At 52.2% G+C, this 17,506-nt stretch overlaps 1 protein-coding gene across 1 annotated transcript in view; it reads left to right on the top strand.

Moving 5' to 3' along the window:
* Nucleotides 1–1,171: 1,171 nt before the first annotated feature.
* Nucleotides 1,172–17,506, top strand: part of IQSEC3 (IQ motif and Sec7 domain ArfGEF 3) — a gene marked incomplete at both ends in the record, with an annotated part of 113,425 nt that continues 97,090 nt past the window's right edge. The window contains one exon of the mRNA XM_080706089.1: nucleotides 1,172–1,683. Coding sequence (XP_080562215.1) covers nucleotides 1,172–1,683 — 512 coding nt within the window. The remainder of the gene's footprint in view (nucleotides 1,684–17,506) is intronic.

Consider the following 17,506-nt stretch of genomic DNA (forward strand, 5'->3'; position numbering starts at 1 on the left):
CCTCTGTTTTATCACCTCTCACCACCACCATTTATCAAAATTTATTACCAACCGCGTATGGTGGTGCAGGCCTATAATCCCAGTACGTGGGAGGCTGAGACAGGAGGTTTGAGGCCAGCCTCAGCAACTTAGTGAGATCCTGTTTCAAATTTAAAAAGAAGGGTCCTTGAGGTATAGCTTAAAGATGGAATACATCTGTGTTCAGCCTTCAGTATCCCCCAAGCTCCTAATTATTATCTGTTTTACTTTTTCGTAAACTCCAAGAAGCCAAAGATTCCATTCTGGTTGTACTTAGTACCACCTATATCTGTGTTTGCCAATAGCATGTATTTCCCTAAATGTGAAACAGAATGATCTCATCAGAAGTTTCTGGAAGCATTAGCCCATGCCACAGAGGGCCCGTTTTATTTCATTTTCCTCCTTCTTAGAGGGGTCCCAAGTGTCCCGAGATCTCATTCCCAGAGAAAGCCCAGCACGAATGGTCTCCCACCCTAAGTTTCTGCTGACTAAAGCAGAGGGTTCAGACGTTTTCTGAAGACCCTCGAGTCCCACAATTCTGCCTTCAAGGGAATCCCCAGCGAATAGAATTCAAGCACCAAAGAGCTGTGTGTGCGTGGGGGGGGGGGTGACCTCTCTTCCCGGGGCCTTTACGCGGGGCTCCATCTTCTGGGGTGGTAGGAGAAGGGGGAGCATCCGTGACCCTCCAGACTGCCAAGCCTCCGACCCCTCGCCCTCGCCTCCCGTTCGGCCTCCGGGTTCTCCCGGCCTCCCCGCTCTTCCTCTCCTTTTCCTTCCCAGCTTCTGGTCTCCCACCCGTCCCGCCGCACTTCCCCGGTCCCGCTGCTTGCGTCTGGCCAGCGGATTTATCTCGGCCATCTCGGTGCCCGTTCTCTCTGCTCCCCCGCCTCCCCACGCCGGGGCCCCCGCGCACATCGCCTCCCCCGGGCCGGGGAGGCAGAGCCGGCCGTGGGCGGGGGGCGGGCCCGGGCCCGGCCCGCCCCGTGCGTGTGTGGCCGTCCGTGTGGCGGTGACGCGGCGCCGGCGGGGGCGGGGGGAGGCTGGGCCCGCGGGAGGGGGGCGGCCGCCGCGGGCTCGGGCTCCTGCGCACCTCGCGCTCCCCGCCGCCGGCCAGGCAGGCAGGCAGGCAGGCAGGGCGCGGGCGGCGGGCGGCATGGAGAGCCTGCTGGAGAACCCGGTGCGCGCGGTGCTCTACCTCAAGGAGCTCACCGCCATCGTGCAGAACCAGCAGAGCCTCATCCACACCCAGCGCCAGCGCATCGACGAGCTGGAGCGGCGGCTGGACGAGCTGAGCGCCGAGAACCGCAGCCTGTGGGAGCACCAGCAGCGGCTGCAAGCCCAGCCTCCGCCCGGGCTCGCGCCCCCCGCGCCGGCTCCCCCGGCCGCCGCTCCGGCCGCCGCCGGGGCCCAGGAGCCGCTCCAGGACCACGGACAGCTCCCGGCCGCCGCGCCCGAGCAGCCGGGTCAGCACCACGGACAGCTCCCGGCGCCGCCGGGCCCCCGGGCTCCCGCGCCCCAGTCGCCGCGCCAGCACCAGGGGACACTCGGGGCCGTGGCCGACAAGGAAAAGGAGCGCCCCCAGAGTTGTTGCGCCGCCGCCGGAGCCCTCCTTCAGCACAAATCCCCCGCCACCCTCGGCAAGGGCGTCCTGAGCAGGAGACCCGAGTGAGTGGGGCCGCGGGCGTGGAGATCACGGTGCGGGGAGGAGGAGAAGCAAGGGGCGTGCGGAGGGCATCGGGCGGAATTCGGGTCCACGTAACAGTCTGAAGGACTGGGATCATGTGGGGTGGGAGTGTGTCTGGGGGAAATGATATCAGTATCTGAGAAGGTTTTGTGGACTATCTTTGGGGGCAAAGAAGGAAAGAAACCGGTTTTTTAAGTGGGGTAACAACTGGCGGGGTCTAAAGGAAGTTGGGGTAAGGATAAAACTGAAGCAAAGCGAACCACGGAAGGATATAAGTTAGAAAAAATGGGAGTTTGGATACTACAATTATTTAAATGGAATAAGATATGAAAAAGACAGAGCTTTGGCCAAGAGGCTTGTTAAGAACGTTAAGACGTCTGGGGTCCCAAAGAAGTACTATGGGGGCAGAGAGAAATTCAGGGGGCCAAGGATAATGCTGAAAGGCAGGGGGATGTGGAAAGGCAGGGCATCTGGAGACAGAGGAAGATAAAAGCTTGGAGCTTTCATTTTCCCAGAGGACCAAGCTGGCTCTTTAACTGGTGCAGTGGGAGTCAAAGGCAAGAGTGGCTCACCGGGGGAAGCTGACACTGCTCCGGCCTGAGTGGACACCTCTCTTCTAAACCCCTGCAGAACCAAAGTGGCACAAAGAAACAACTCACCAAACCAATGGGGGACTCAGAGTCCTCAGTTGAGGACTCCGTCTAGTATGAGCTTTCCCTCCGACTCAGGGAGGAAAGCTGTGTAGGGTGGCTGGCAGTTGTGGAAAGGGAACAATGACGAAGGAGACAGCTGGCAAACGGAGTTGCTATTTGGATGTAATGCCTCTTTACATCTCTGTTACGGCTAGTGATTGCAAACCTTATTTCTTCTCGGTTATTTGACGATAACGGGAATCTCATATTGGGTCCCGAGAGAAATGTTAACCACCCCCAGAGAGTGTTAACCACCTCAAGCTTTCTCTTCACTCATGCGATTCATGAACTAGAAATACGGGAAGAAGAGATGGATAGGGGCTGGAATATTTCCTCCGCTGTATCAGGAAGGCTGTGATCATGCCGGCTTCCTTTCCCTGATTAGGTGGGTGATGGAAGAGCTGCGTGGAAGAACAGCCCTGGGGAAATCAGTACCTGGTCAGCACCTGGCCCTCGTGATGGTGTTACCAAAGCAGTGGAAGGAGAGGGGGAAGGGGCTGGGAAGAGGGCCAAGAGTCTCATCTCCATCCAGTCTCAAGTGCTTTGTGTCTGGGCAATACTTGTGAAAAATTACTGTAGTCCTTAAAAGCTCACTTTCTCCCCAAGTACTCCTGCCCCCTTCAAAAAAAAATCCTCATTTCTTCTCTCATCTGTAGCTGTAGACTTAGAGAGGGTGGGTCAGGGGATGTAGGTTTGACCACAATCATGCCATCTTAGGGGTAAAGATCTAGGATGATGTTCTTGGATGATCTAAAGTATTTGATTCAAGAAGATGTGGTTTTCTTCTTCAACTTCCTCAGTGGCCCAATTCTCTCTCTCTGTTTCATAGTTTTCTTTCTTTATCTGGGATAAAAAAAAAAAAAAACCAGAAAGTCAGTTTTTCCTCAATGCCTGTGGCTCAGCAAAAGGCAACATTCTTCTAAGATAGTATGTGGCCTTTCCCCCAAACATGGAGAAACAAACTCTTCCATTTCATTTCCCCGGGGCAGCTGCAGCTTCCTGATGACTGTGATCCTCCACCCAGTTCCTCTCCTCCTGACATTTGGTGTCTCCCTTCCCTCCCACTGTACCCCCACTTCCTTTGCATCTCTTCAGGGGACTTTGTGGGCAAGAAGCATTGATGACACATCTTTTTCTTGTATAAAGACTTTGCTGTGGTTGCCAAAGCGGCCTAAAGAGCCCACATCATGCCCTGCTGCTCCTGCTGGGAATCCAGGGATGACTTGGGAATCACCTGGATTCCTACCCAGCCTCACATGTCCATACCACGTGATGTCCTTCTCTTTCCTTCTACCCTGCCCTGTTTTTGCTCCCCAAGAGGACAGAACAAAAATAAGAAATAATTAGCATGGTAGAGGAGACTGGAAGCTTTTAAAACTCCTTCACTCAGAAAGCCGTAGCAGGCACCAAGAGGTTAATAACACCAGTAGGAGCTCCTTACTTTCCCCAGAGCCTCCAGTTTTTCCTTTGCTCCCCAGGCCTGGATACCCACAGACTCCAAGAGCAGGAACATGCCTGCCTTGCCTGCTCCCTGCAGCTCTCTTGGATGTGAAATCATCTGCATCTTTGTGGCCGGATGCCTTTTGGACCACCCGCTTCTGTTCCCACTGTTCTACCCCAACTTCAACCAAAGTTTCCCCGTAGAGCCTTCAGACCACATGTTCTGTCCCACTCTGTTCTCTGCCCAAGGCCCCTGTTCTGGATGTGTGTCCTCTGCCCACACCTCTCCAGAGTGCAGAGACAGACAGAGCCAGCAGGCAGGGAGAAATCTCCCTGGGCAGGCGAGGAAAGGAGAAGAGAAGAACCAGCAGCCCTCTGCCTGGCTTTTCTCTGGGGAGCTTCCTGATGAATCAGTTCTCTGCTGAGCATGCTGAAGCAGGAGGAACAGATCGCAAGGAGGGTTTCTTTTATTTATTTATTTAATTTTGTGATTTTTTTTTTTTTGGTGCTGAGCCCAGGGCATTCTACCTCTGAGCTACACCCCCAGATCTATTTTTATTTTTTATTTGAACACAGGGTCTTGCTGAGTTGCTAAGGGTCTCACTAAGTTGCTGACACTGGAACCCGTGATCCTCCTGCCTCAGCCTCCCGAGTATTGGTACTACAGGCATGTGCCATCATGCCAGAGTCAGGAAGGGCATCTTATCATACTTATGCTGTAAATCTTTTCTCATTCCTCTCTGCCTTGTTATATAGCAAGACAATGGCCCCAGTAAGGGGACTGAAGAGTGGACAAGGCTTTCAAAGGGCCAAGCACTGTGCTAGACGTATCATTTCACCAGTGTCTTTCTTATCCCCAGAACTCTTCTTCCTGTCCAATTCCAGGACAGGCAGGAGCCCTTGGGAACCTGGGACTAGGAAATAATGGATCTTTTAATTGCCATCTGATCTACCTTCATCTGGGGCCTGGCCTCTCTCCCTCATTCAGCTGAGGGACACACCAAAGGGTGGCCTTGGAGGTGGGTGAACACAGACACGGGGTGGAAGAAAACCCCTGGAGGGGTTAAGCTTCCTCCTCTGCCCGCTTCCCGGCTCTTGCTAAGCTCCGGCCCCCACCGCTTATTCTTCTTAATGAGAGCAGCAAACATAGCTTCCTCCTTGTTATTTTTTTTTTCCAATCAAGGCTCACAGCATCTACAGAATTGACTATAATCCCTTTCCTGGCTGAAGCCAGGCCTCAGCCCGACCTGGCAGTCTCCCCTGCCACGGAAGCACATCACCCGCTCTGGAGTTGCCGTGCATGTGGCCACAGCTTCTCTGAGCACATCTGCCAGAGCTTGCCCGTGTCTCCTGGACCACGGGCAGATGATTGCTGGGAACTAGGTGAGATTCTGACATTGCACATCAACTTCCCCAGCTCCCGTCTCCCTGTGGCTGTGAGGGCTGGGTGGCTCCAGCGGTTCCTGTCCTCTCCTTTCTTCCTCCTATGCCCTTCTTTTGTACCTTTCTTCTTTCTCCCTCTTCTCTTTTTCTTCCCTGTCCATGTCTCCCTCTTATCCCTCCCTGAATGCTTTCTCCCGCCTGTATTTTCTTCCTTCTATCCTTTACCTCTACGTCAGCTGCACAAGGCAGTCTTTCCTCTCTGCCTTCATCCTTTAAGCATAGATAAATCTTTTTTTTTTTTTTTTGTAGTGACAGGAATGGGACCTAGGGCCTTGCGCATACCAGGCAAGCACTCTACCACTGAGCTACACCCCCAGCTCTGCATGAAATAAATCTTGAGTCATCTTGGAGCTCCTCGGTCTCACGCTGGCTGGAGGCTGGTGGGGGTTAGAGCTCTGGATGTGGCTTTCAGCCTAAGTTGTCTAAGATGCTGTTTGCAGCTCATGCTTCTGCTACTGTTGGGCTGCGAAGATGGCAGCTCATGACTGGCTCATCCTGGAAGCTACTGCAAGAGTGAAGGTCTATCAGTCAGTCAACTAAATGCACCAAGCGTCCAGTCTTTTCAAAAAAACCTGTGCTCCGGGCTGCAAAAGATAGGAAAGGAGCCAGTGGCCCTTGCTCTGCATACATCAGACACATATCTAGAAACAAACAAATGGAACCAGCCAGGTGTGGCGGCACACGCTTGTAATCCCAGCATTTGGGAGGCTGAGACAGGAGGATTGTGGTTCGTGGACAGCCTCAGCTACTTAGTGAGGCCCTTTGCAACTCAGTGAGACCCTGTTTCAAAACAAAAAATAAAAAATAGGGCTGGGAGTGTAGCTCACAGGTAGAATGCCCCTGGGTTCCATCCCGAGTACCGCCAAAAATAAAAAAAATTAAAAAAAATCGTATTACAGAACCTAAAGCTACCCTCCTCTATCAGAACAACAAGGTGAAAGGGTAAGCATTACAAATTAGGTTCAAAGCTAGAGAAAAGGTTTTCTTGGGTGGAGTTAAAGGTTCATGTCAGGAAATACTAAGAGCCAAGGAGAGCCGAAAAAAAAAACAGTTTCATTCTGTAGTGCATGCGGCTGTTACTCCATCCTCTGACGGTACAGTCCCCTCCTACAGTCCCCTCCAGAGTGGGCTGGACCCTGCCGACGGGCAAGGAAGGCGTCAGGGCACAGCGGCCCTGTCTATCTTGTACCCCGAAGGCCTGGATGCGAGGAAGCGCCCACAGCCAACACTCACCAATCTGCCTCTTCTCCACTCCCTCCCCCAAACCAGGGAGAAACTCCTCAGCAGTAAGTTGGAAAATGGGGCCAGAAGGAAGGATCCCCGAGCACAGGGAGCGTGTGTCTTTTTGCTCAGGCTTGGAAGCTGATGCAGAGTGTTTGCTTGTAAAGATTTGCGGTCAGCAGGGCATGGAGGCACATACCTATCATCCCAGTACTTGGGAGGCTGCAACAAGAGGACTGCAGGCTTGCGGCCAGCCTCAGCAACTTAGTGAGGCTCTCGGCAACTTAGTGGGACCTTGTTTTAAAATAAAAAAAAATAAACAAAATAGGGCTAGGGTAAAGCTCAGAGGTAGAATGCCCCTTGTGAGTTCAATTCCCAGCGGCACAAAACCCAAAAAACAACAAACCCCACAATGATTCACTGTCTCCCACCTTTCCAAGGGCCTGAACTACTTCTCTTCCTTCCCTGTCATCCAAAAGGACCACAATTTTAGAGAAACTCATTCCCTCGCCTCTGGGAAACCCCTGTTCCTTGCTCCACCCCAGCTTTCACCTTGCAAGCCCCTACGCCCTTCCCAAGCCCACACGGTCAACACCACAGGGCCTCATAAAGGCATCCCAGTACATTTTTCCCTTGACCCAAAATCAGGCAAGAGGAGCAGGGGCCAGTCCTGCCGACTCAGCAAATATCAGTGCTGCCTGGGTTTCAGAGGTCACTTACGCAAAAAAAAAAAAAAAAAAAAAAAAAAAAAAAAAACAAAGCAAAAAAAAAAACCCACCACCACTACCACCACCACCACCAACAACAAAAAAACTGCAGCTGGGTTCAGGATTGTGTGGAGAAGAAGGAAAAGGAGGGTTATATGAGGGAAAAAAAGAAAGAGCAAGCTGGGACAAACAAAAGGGCCAGGGTCTGAAAAGAGACTCAATGCCCGGGTTTAAGTCCCATGTAAAGACTAACTTTAGACTAACTGCTTTTGTTGGGAAGTCCAAACATCTTTTTTTTTTTTTTTTTTAACTGGGGCCCAAACATTGTCCTGGTGGCTCTGGACACGGAGCAGCAGAGGCTTGGTAGAGGGTTTCTTAGTATGAGATCCTGGGGACAGGCTCGTAACATCTGGCAGGTTCCCAAGTGTGAGAACATCTGGGAGGGTTTCCAAGGTTTGGGCACTGCAGCAACTTCCTCCTCTACTTCTGGAGAGCCACAGAATGCAGGTTCCCACATGCTGCAGAGAGTTTCTTGTTCCATGGAGAGAGGGATAGATCTCTTCATTCCGGGCAAAGAGGGCATTAGAAACAGAAGGGGGAATCAGTTAAACACACAAGGCTTTGAGGCAGGTGAACCTGAGCAGGACCCTATCTTACCATCTACCAGCTGTGAGACCTTACGTCCATTACTTCCTTTCAGCCAGTTTTTTTCCCCCCGACATATTAAATGAAGAATAATATCTACTTTAAAGGGTTGTTGTAAAGTTTAAAATTTGGATGCTATCACTTGTTTGGCACTGTTCTGGGCACATAGCATGCATATTGCACCATTTCAACATCATAATAATTTAAAAATAAATAAAACCGGATGCCAGATGAAGTAGTGAAGACCCATAATCCCCATACTCGAGAGGCTGAGACAGGAGGATCACAACTTCCAGGGAAGCTTCAGCAACTTAGTAAGACCCTGTTTCAAAATAAAAAAGGGGGTGTGAGTATAGTTCAGAGGCAGAATGTCCCTGGGTTCAATCACCAGTACCAAAGAAAAAAAATATAAAAATGAAGAAAGCAAGATGAAGAAAGGAAAGGAGGGTCCATCTGATGCCAGACAACAGCACCAGAGTAGAACTCACCTTCAGGATTCTTTCTACTCTGCCAGAACACCTCTTCAAGTGCACCCCTTTCTCATTACTCCTCCACCTCTAGACACTGCGCGCCCACACTACTAGAGACATGGATATTAAGCTTACCTTGACAAGCAGCCAGGCAGGAGACGTCTACACCTCTTAGCCCTCCACAAGGAGACTAAGCTTCATAGCTGGGAAAGGTTTCTTTAAGCCCAACTGAGAGCTCTTTGGTTACATTTTGAGATGATTTGTTCTTTTTCTTAAGGATATCAGAGAGAGATGGGAGTTATCACCATGCCAGATGGTGAGTGAAGGACCTCTAGCCCTGTTTCCTAAGTTGGGAAGCTACAGCCTCCTTTGCAAAAAGGCATACTGACCTGTCAAGGGCAAAAGTGGAGAGCAGGGGAAGCACCCCCACTTCCAGTCCTCCACAGCGCTCCCTCCTGGGGATGGAAGGCAGATCTGCCCTTTGTAGCTTTCTGAGGTCCGAAAGCTGGAGAGAACAGCAGGGAAGGATGGGAGAGGAGACCTGATGTGTTGCTGTGGGTTTTGGGGTAGCAGTGAGGGGCTTGGAGGACCCCTTTTTGTTTTGTCAGACCTAGACGATCAAAGAATCTCCTCTTAAAGATTTTTCTTAGATGATATACCTTCTAGAAAAATCATATGAAAATGAAAAAAAAAATGGGCTTCTAAAATTCTCTCCCACTAGGATTGTGGCTACAGGGCCACCATATGAAGTGTGTGTGTGTGTGTGTGTGTGTGTGTGTGTGTGTGTGTGTGTGTGTTGGGGCACTGTGCCAGAGGGGGATGGGCTCTTTTGCTGTTTTTCTTGGCTTGCAACATCTGATCTAGGAGGGTTATGTAATGGTGAGACCGGCCACGTGCTGAGTGGTACCTATCCTCCTCCGGGGACAGAGGGCATGCAGGCAGCCTGTCCAAGGCCCTGCCCAGAAAGGCTCTGGGCTGGCATTAGGCCATTTCATCTAGGCCATAGCTGCAGGGGCCAGAGGACTTCGGGAGCTGGCTCAAGGTCCCCCAGCCCCTCTAAAGAGTCAAGTAAATGTCAGACCTGGAAGAATCTTGTGAGGCAACCTGGTCCAAACTTCTTATTTGGCAAATGAGAAGACTTAAGGAAGGCCGGAGAGGGAAGTAACTGGTGCCTCCCGGCTCCTTAGTGGCAGGACAAGACGCTCTACCTTCTCGAATATCTTACCTGTGCCAGCGATTCCACAATCAGAGGTTGCTTTGAGTATTTCAAGGTTATCTCCTTCATTAAAATGCAAATTCTCCTAGGACAGGAGAAAAACAACATAGCGCTCTATCCATCTTTCACACTTCAGCATGAAAGCATTTATTTGGGCAATTTCCCAGGGCAGGATTTGGTGAGAGGAGGATCCAGAGTAGCACTGGCTGACCACAGGCTGGAATAGGAGGCTCAGAAGGAGGTGAAGGACCCAGGAGGGCAACTATTGAGAGTCTAAATGAATCTTTATTGCCACTGAATTTTGCAAAGTCTATGTTAGAATTGCCTTGCTTGGCCTTGGTGATGAAGAAGGAGGGCCACAGGGCATCCCCACACTGACTGGTCATGGAAAAGTGATTATTTGGGCTGTGGAAAAAATAATTCCCCATTGAGTTTCATTCTTGTGTAAAAGTCACAAGAACGGGGTAGAGGAACATCAGTGCTTGGTGCTCAGCAAGCCCTTTTGCTCCTCTGTAGGATCTTAACATAATGACTTGGGTAGTGAAATGTCCCAGGCCTGGGTTAGAGTTCCCGCTACAGGGCAGGGAGTGTGGGCAGGTGGGGCTGGAAGACAGTAGAGGTTGATACCCAAGAACCTGAAGAGGATGGGAGATGACTGCCAAACTCAATACCTAGCAGGTGCCTGGTAAGTACTGGTTGCATAAATGAACTCTTAGTATGTAGGGCGCAGGCGGGCTCATGGGCCTTGGACTGGAGGGGAGGGCATGTGTCAGGGCTGGGGAAGAGCTTGGCTGGAGGGAGGCCCAGCGGCACAGTTCTTTGTATGGAAGGACCGAGAGGCTCTTCAGGTTGGTAGGGAAGTAGGAAGGGTGGCCGGGTGGGGGCTTGTCATTCCTGCTAATGAAACCCACCCCACTCCTATGAGTGAGCGAGGGGAACCCTCCTCTCCCTCTGTCCCAGCCTCTGACCTGTCCCTTGGCCTAGAAAGCACACCAAGAATGAAGTAAGAGAAAGCCCTGCGGGCGTCTTGTCTCAGTACGCACATGCGCAGTCGCACACGCCGCCTTGTCCGAAGGCTGGAGGAACCACCAGCAATGAATGGGTCTATGGGGATGGGTGGAAAGGAGGCCTGAACCGTGGCCTTCTTTCTGAGGGGACCGAGAGGGGCTGGGGAGTGGCTCAGTGGTAGAGCCCTGGCTTAGCATGGGCAAGGCCCTGGATTCCATCTCCGACACAGAGGGAGAAGAAGCGAAGGAGAGAGGGAGAGGACAGAAGAAGAGATAAAGAGAGGAAGAGGGGCGAGGGAGAAGCAGCAGTGGTAGAGGAAGAGGTAGAGGAGGAGAAGGGGAGGGGGTGGGATGGCAAGGGAAAAGAAGAAAGGAGAGGAGCTGGATTCTGGTCATGATTTGAGAAATGTCAGGATCCCGTGGGGCGGGCGAGTGGGTGGGTGCATGGTGTGGATGTGTCTGTGAGCCTGGTGGGTATGGCTGCACCATGGGTGTGTTGATGGCTCGGGCTGGGGTGTGGTGTTAGATGGCAAGTCACACCATGCCACAGGCTGCGAAGTCCTCCTGGTAAAGTTTTACCTTACAACCCCCAGTAACACCTGGTGATACTCAGGTCTGGCCATACTCTTAGGACTTGGAGGCATCTCATGATGTCTGCCCTCTTTCCTGGCTTGTCAGTTCCTACATCTGCCCTCTATACAATGGGGTCAGTCTACGGGGCCTCCACACATCCTGCCCTGGGCCCTCCGCTCTGTCCAGAGCACACCTGCAGAGACCAGGGCTCCAGAGCCCGGGCCCTGGCCCAGGAGGGAGGCTGCCTGCATGGTGGGTACAGCGGCTGTGGTCTGGGATTCTCTCTACTGAGATGTAGTGTTTAGAAGCAGGTGTAAAGCAGACAAATCTGCAGAGTGGCTTTCCCGGAGGCTCATCTTAACCCCACTATGGCCAGGGCCTGCTGCCAATGACCTCTCAGGGCGTTGGACATGCCGGCTCAAGCCAGCAGCCCGCCTGCCTCCGGTCACAAGTGCACTGCCATCCCAGGCAGAGAGGCAAGGGAATCCCACAATTTCTGCCTTGATGAATGATTCCAATCTACCACAATTTTCATTCAACGCACCAATTTAACACAATGATTATTTAAAAACAACAGAAACAACTCTGAAAGCGGTTGGGAATTTCTTGCTTCAGCATTCCCTGTGCCGAGCCTGGTCTTTACAAACAGATGTCCTGGACGCTTCCAAACCGGCTCATTTGGCACCTTTTACGTTCTTGATGTTATTTAATGAGCCCATCAGGGAAGGCCAAAGGGTTTCCAGAGTCGGGCGGAGGCTGTCTTTCAAGCAGCAGGACTCTGGCTTGGAAGCCAGGATCGTAGCTCTGGGATCCTCACGCCCTCCCTCGAGCCCACAGACCCCCAAACAGAACCTTGGCGCAAACCTCTCTGGCTCTGAGCTGCCAGTGCAACAGGGACAGTAATTTTCCTCTTCCTTTCCCCTCTGCCCCAGGTGTGTGGGGAGCAGAGCCCTTTGAGCAAGCTGCAGAGCTGTTACAGGACAAGAGTCAGGGAAGGAAACTCTTCCCCTTTCAGGAAAAACAGGTGGCAAATTTCCGTGGGCCCTGGGGCAGGGTGAGGGGAATTCTGCAGGGGCTTCCAGTACTAAGTGCCTCGAAAATTTCCACCGGGGGCCCTCTGGCCTTGACTGGGTACACCCGGGAGCAGCAGGAGGGGAGCCCTCGGGAGCCGGCCTGCCCCTTCCCGGGTCCCTCGGCGTCCCCCGCCCCCAGCGACTCCGCCAGCCCCGGGAAAGCCCTTCCTCGCCGGCCGCGCTCCCGGGGGCTGCTGGCTGCGGAGCCCGCGCCGAGCCAGGATCTCGGCGTGTGGGCGGCTGGCGCTGCTGAGCGCAGGCTGGGATCTCCCGGCCCCCGCGCCCCTCCCCGGCACCCCCGGCGCCCCGCGCGCCCCCGCTGCTGAGTCACGCGCTCGGGAACGCGCACTGTGGGCGCCGGCCTCCCGCCCCTCCCGCGCCGCTCGGGAGCCCTCGGCGCTGCGCCCCGCCCGCCCCCGCCGCTCGGCTCTGCCCGGTGCACGCGCAGCGCGCCCCCGCCCCGCGCGCGCCCGGCTCCAGGGCAGCGTCGCCGCCCATCCATCCCGCCCGGGGCCCACGCCCTCGGGTCTGGACGCCCGGCGCGCCCCTCCCCGGCCTCCTTTGGCCCCAGCCCCGCTGCTGTGAGTGGGTTCCCCTGGCAGAAAAGGGGCAACAAGGCGGGAGCGGCGGAGGGGCTCCTGTACGCAGCGCGCATCCATGCCTTTTGGTCGTCCGGCACCCAAGACACCTCCTCTGCAGAAAAACCCAGCCCGAGAATGTTTCCATTATTCGTGGAATGGCAGGTGTAGGATTCTGGAGGATCTTTCGGCTCAGCTGCGATGGAGCGTGGTCGTTCCCAGTGTGGCACTGCGTTCGAATCTCAACTCGGTCCATCACTTTCTGTGTGGTCCCACTGGTAAAAGGGCAACTAGAAATAGGACCAGAGTCACGGGATTGCTATGAAAGTTCAGAGGGAATGTCGGCGCAGCAAGCCACGCTCCTGGTGAAGCCTCCGAGGACGGTCCTTGCAGGTATCTGGGGCCTCCCAGTGGCAGAAACTGGCCCCAAAGCCACAAGGTGCCTCCTCCTCCTCCTCCTCCTCCTCCTCCTCCTCCTCCTCCTCCTCCTCCTCCTCCTTCTCCTCCTCCTCCTCCTCCTCCTTCTCCTCCTCCTCCTCCTCCTTCTCCTCCTCCTCCTCCTCCCCCCAGTATTGGGAGTAAAACCCAGAGCCTCGGGCATGCCAGACAAACACTAAGCCACATCTCAGCCCCAGCGACGGCTTTTATTTTTTGTACTGGAGATTGAACCCAGGGACATTCTACCTCTGAGCTACACCCCAACCCTATTTATTTATTTAGACAGGATTTTGCTAAGTTGCAGAGTCTAGCCTCAAACCTGCAATCCTCCTGTCCCACTCTCCCAAGTACTGGGATGGCAACTGCATCCCACTAACCCTGGCTCCGGAAAGTGCTTTCTGAAGGTTGGCGAGCCCTGTTCGCACTTGGAGTGTCTTCCGACGGGCTCAGAACAGGACTCCTCTCTCCTTGGTTTGATAGCCCCTCAAGTACTTGAAGGTAGTCACCCTTCCGTCCTCCCCTCCCTCCTGTCCACTCTCCCACCCTGATTATCTTTTCTCAGATGAACATGCTCAGACCTAACACTTCCTGCTCCACATGGCTTCCTGAGTGGCTCTGCCTCTCCTGAGCCTGCGGTCTCAGAACACCATGCCCGAGGAGCCTGCAGCCCGGGGGCGTGGCCTCCACTGCAGGTTCTGGGCCTGCCTAGCGCTGGCGCTGGCTGGGAAGCCCCTGCGCTCCGGATCTGTCCATCCTGAGGCCAGTTAAAGCCCCAGGGCTCCTCACTGGAAGGGCTCCGGCTTCTGGACACCTCTCTTTGTACAAGTGACTCTTTTTTGTTGTTGTTTTTACGCCAAAAATGCCTGGCCCTTTCACACGGCCCTGTTCTTTTGTATCCCATCAATCTGATTGTGCTCTTTTTAAAAACTGAACTCAACACCCTTCAAATAGATACCACATGGACATAGAACGAAAACTGAAAGATGCAAGAATTTACAGTGAAAAGTGTCTCCCCTGCCCGTTTCCTACCTGCTCCACCCCTCCCTCTAGCAACCACTATTAGCAATTTCACCTATGCCTTCCCAGGAATTTTCTATGCATATTCAAGCGAGTGTGCATCTCTGTGCGTGTGTGTGTGTGTGTGTGTGTGTGTGTGTGTGTGTGTGTTTACACAAATGGGAGTATACAATCTGCTGCTCTGCACTAGGTTTTTTCCCCTTAATAATGTATCTTACTGATCCTTCCATATTCAGTATAAAAAGAGCTGCCTCATTCTTAATACCTGCAAAGTACTCCATTGCAAGGCTGTGAATCTAGGTCCTTCCTTTGCGCCTGCCGAGTGTTTGGGGAGGCAAGCCCTGGCTAGCCTGCTTCTGTGTTATCATTTGGGTGAGTTTCTCTAAGAGCCAGGAAGCTGAGGATAGGCAGACATTACTGAGGGGCTCCATTTGAAATTGCCTTTGGAGCTGCCAACATGCTGCAGACATTTAGTAAATTGCAGCAGAAATGAGATTTAGGGAGAGCTTCTCAGCCCTGAAACTTCCTAGCTTTTGTCCCGTGAGATCCCCTGGGCCTTCAGCAGGCATCCGGTTGGTTGTTCACAACCAGCAGAAGGTAAGTCCTAAAACCCCACTTCCTTCAAGAAGTCTTCCTGAACTGACCGAGAAATCATCTGAAGTTCTTGCCAAAGGTCATTGCCTTTTTGAAGTAATTTTGTATTCTCATGGCATCTGTATTCTTTCATCCACTTAACAAATATTTATTGGGCGTCTACAGTGTGCCAGTTACAACTCCAGGCCCAGCACACACAGAAACTCCCACATCCTTTCAAGAGGTTTGCAGACCAAAAAATAAAACAGAATAATGAAAACTTATAGTGTATCCCATCTTATGGGATGTACTATATGTTTTTTTTTCTGGAAAAAAAGCAAGCAGAGAAAGGGACCTGGGAGAGAAGGAATTTGCGATTTTATGCAAGGTATAGAGGGAAGGCCAAGCTGGAGGGTGACACCTGGGAGACCTGGAGAAGAGGGAGGAGTCTGTGCTGTCTGGAGAGGAGCTTCCTGTCAGAGGGAATGGCCAGCCTGACGGTTCCAGTTAGATGGAAACCCTGGGAGAACAGGGAGAGTAGTCTCATGTGAGACCACAGAGACCTGAGTGGGGCGGAGGGAGACTGGGCCGGCATCGCGTGGAGCGGATCTTGTTAGAGATTCTTAGCTGGGCTTTCCAAATCCACCAAGTAGCGTTTAGAAATTCTAGGGAGAGCCAGGAGTGGTGGTGCACGCTTGTAATCCCCGCGCTTGGGAGGCAGAGACAGGAGGATGGCGCAGGTTCGAAGCCAGCCGCGCTGGCTTAAGAGACCCTGATTCCAAATAAAAAGATATAAAATAGATCTGGGAGTGTAGCCTGGAGAAGGGTTCCATCCCCAGTACCACAAAAATAAATAAATAAAATAAATTCTAGGGACATTTTAGGCATCACAGTGGCTTTGGGCCTTAGAGAGTGGATTGTTGCTCTACAAGCATTTGGTGGGCAAGGGCCATATCAAACATTCTATAGTGCCCAGGACTGTCCACAGACTGAAGAATTTTCCTGCCCAAACACTCAGTGTTTCTTTTATTTTTTCTTTCCTTTCTTTTCTTCCTTTTTTGTGATACTGGGTATGGAACCCAGGGGCATTCTACCTTGAGCTACACCAACAGCCCTATATTTTATTCCTTATTTTGAAACGGAGTCTCAATGAGTTGCAAAGGGCCTCATTAAGTAGCTGAGGCTGGCTGCAAACCGCGATCCTCCTATATCAGCCTCCCAAGTACTGGGATTACAAGTGTGCACCACCACGCTCGGCTTGGTGTTTCTTGTTAAGGACATTGGAGTCCATTGTGAAATGTTTGGCTCCTGCCTTAAGAAAAATTGGCACCCAATGGGTAATTTTGATCAGATGTGATGCTTAAAAGAAACTTTGAACTCTAGGTTGAGTTTGGGTTAAGAGTAGACTAAAGAGGGAAGGGAGCTAGAAGAATGGAACTCAGGTAAAAGGTTGGTGCAAAATCCAGGTAGGAGCCAGTAGAAGCTAGGACCAGCGCAGTAGCAGTGAAAGCGGCGATACGCTGCCCAGCTAACAGCACTTCCGGAGGGATTAATGCATGTATGAAAGTTGGGACTTGGCAATGAGTCCGAGGTTTGGGCCAAAGTCATTAGAAGGATGAGATGGGAATGTTTGAAGATTTAGACTGGTCATATTTGAGATGCCCATTAGACACTGGGGTGGAGATATTGAGTGGGCATTTGGGATGAGCAGGGCATGTAAATCTGGGGTGGCTTTTAGGTCCTTGAGACTGGTTGACATCACAAAGGAGCAAGAAAAGAAGAGTAAAGAGGGCCAGAGGCAGAGTCCTGGAGTATTCCAGCGCTAGGAGTTGGGAGTAGGGGGTGAAAGGAGCAGCTAAAGGGGCAGGAGAGAAGCCCTTAGGTCCCCCAGGGGCTCTAGCAAGGGGATGTATTATGGTTTGGGTTTGGAAGTTCTCCCCAAAGGCTATGTGTTGAAAACATGTTGTCAGTGCAACCAAATGTAGAGGTGAAATCATTGAACCAGGGCTCTAATCTCAACAGTGAATAAACCCACTGAAGGATTAATCATTTGAATGGATTTGCTGGGTGATAACTGAGGCAGGTGGGGCGTGGCCTCGGGGACACACCTGTTCCCAGTTGCTTCTTTTTACTCTCGGCCGTAACTGAGTTGAACTCAGCTTGCTTCCATTGCGGTGCTTGCCTTGGAGCCAGCTGACCATGGACTGTGCCCCTGAAACCCTGAGCCAAGGAAACTTTCTCCTCTCTGTTGTTCATTTGTCAGGTATGTGGGTCACAGCAGTGGAAAAGTAAACCAAAACAGGGTTCCAGGAGGAGGTAGGAACCAGAGCCCAACACCACTGACGCGTGGCGTGGGGAGAAGAAGGAGGATGCTCCACTGGGTTCTGCAACACTCAGGCTACTAGTGACCTGGAAAGGCAGAACGTTGGTGAAGCATGGGGGCCAAAGCTAGATTCACGTGGGTTTCAGAGAGAAGACCGAAGGGGTTTGAGAGGCAGAGTGGTCAAATGTGATGTGCGGATCTTGATTGAGTCCCGATTCAATTGAAGAAACTGGGGGGAAAAAAGACATTTTATTTGAACACAGACAAGATATTCCCTGAGTTTAGAGAATTACCGTGCATTTCATAATTTCAGTAGATGTGATAATGATAACTGTTATTAGAACTTTTTAAAGTTCTCATCTGCTAGAGGTATGTTCTGGGTAAAATG

This window comes from Muscardinus avellanarius (genome assembly GCF_963383645.1).
Source record: "Muscardinus avellanarius genome assembly, chromosome: 11".
NCBI classification, from domain to species: Eukaryota; Metazoa; Chordata; class Mammalia; order Rodentia; family Gliridae; genus Muscardinus; species Muscardinus avellanarius.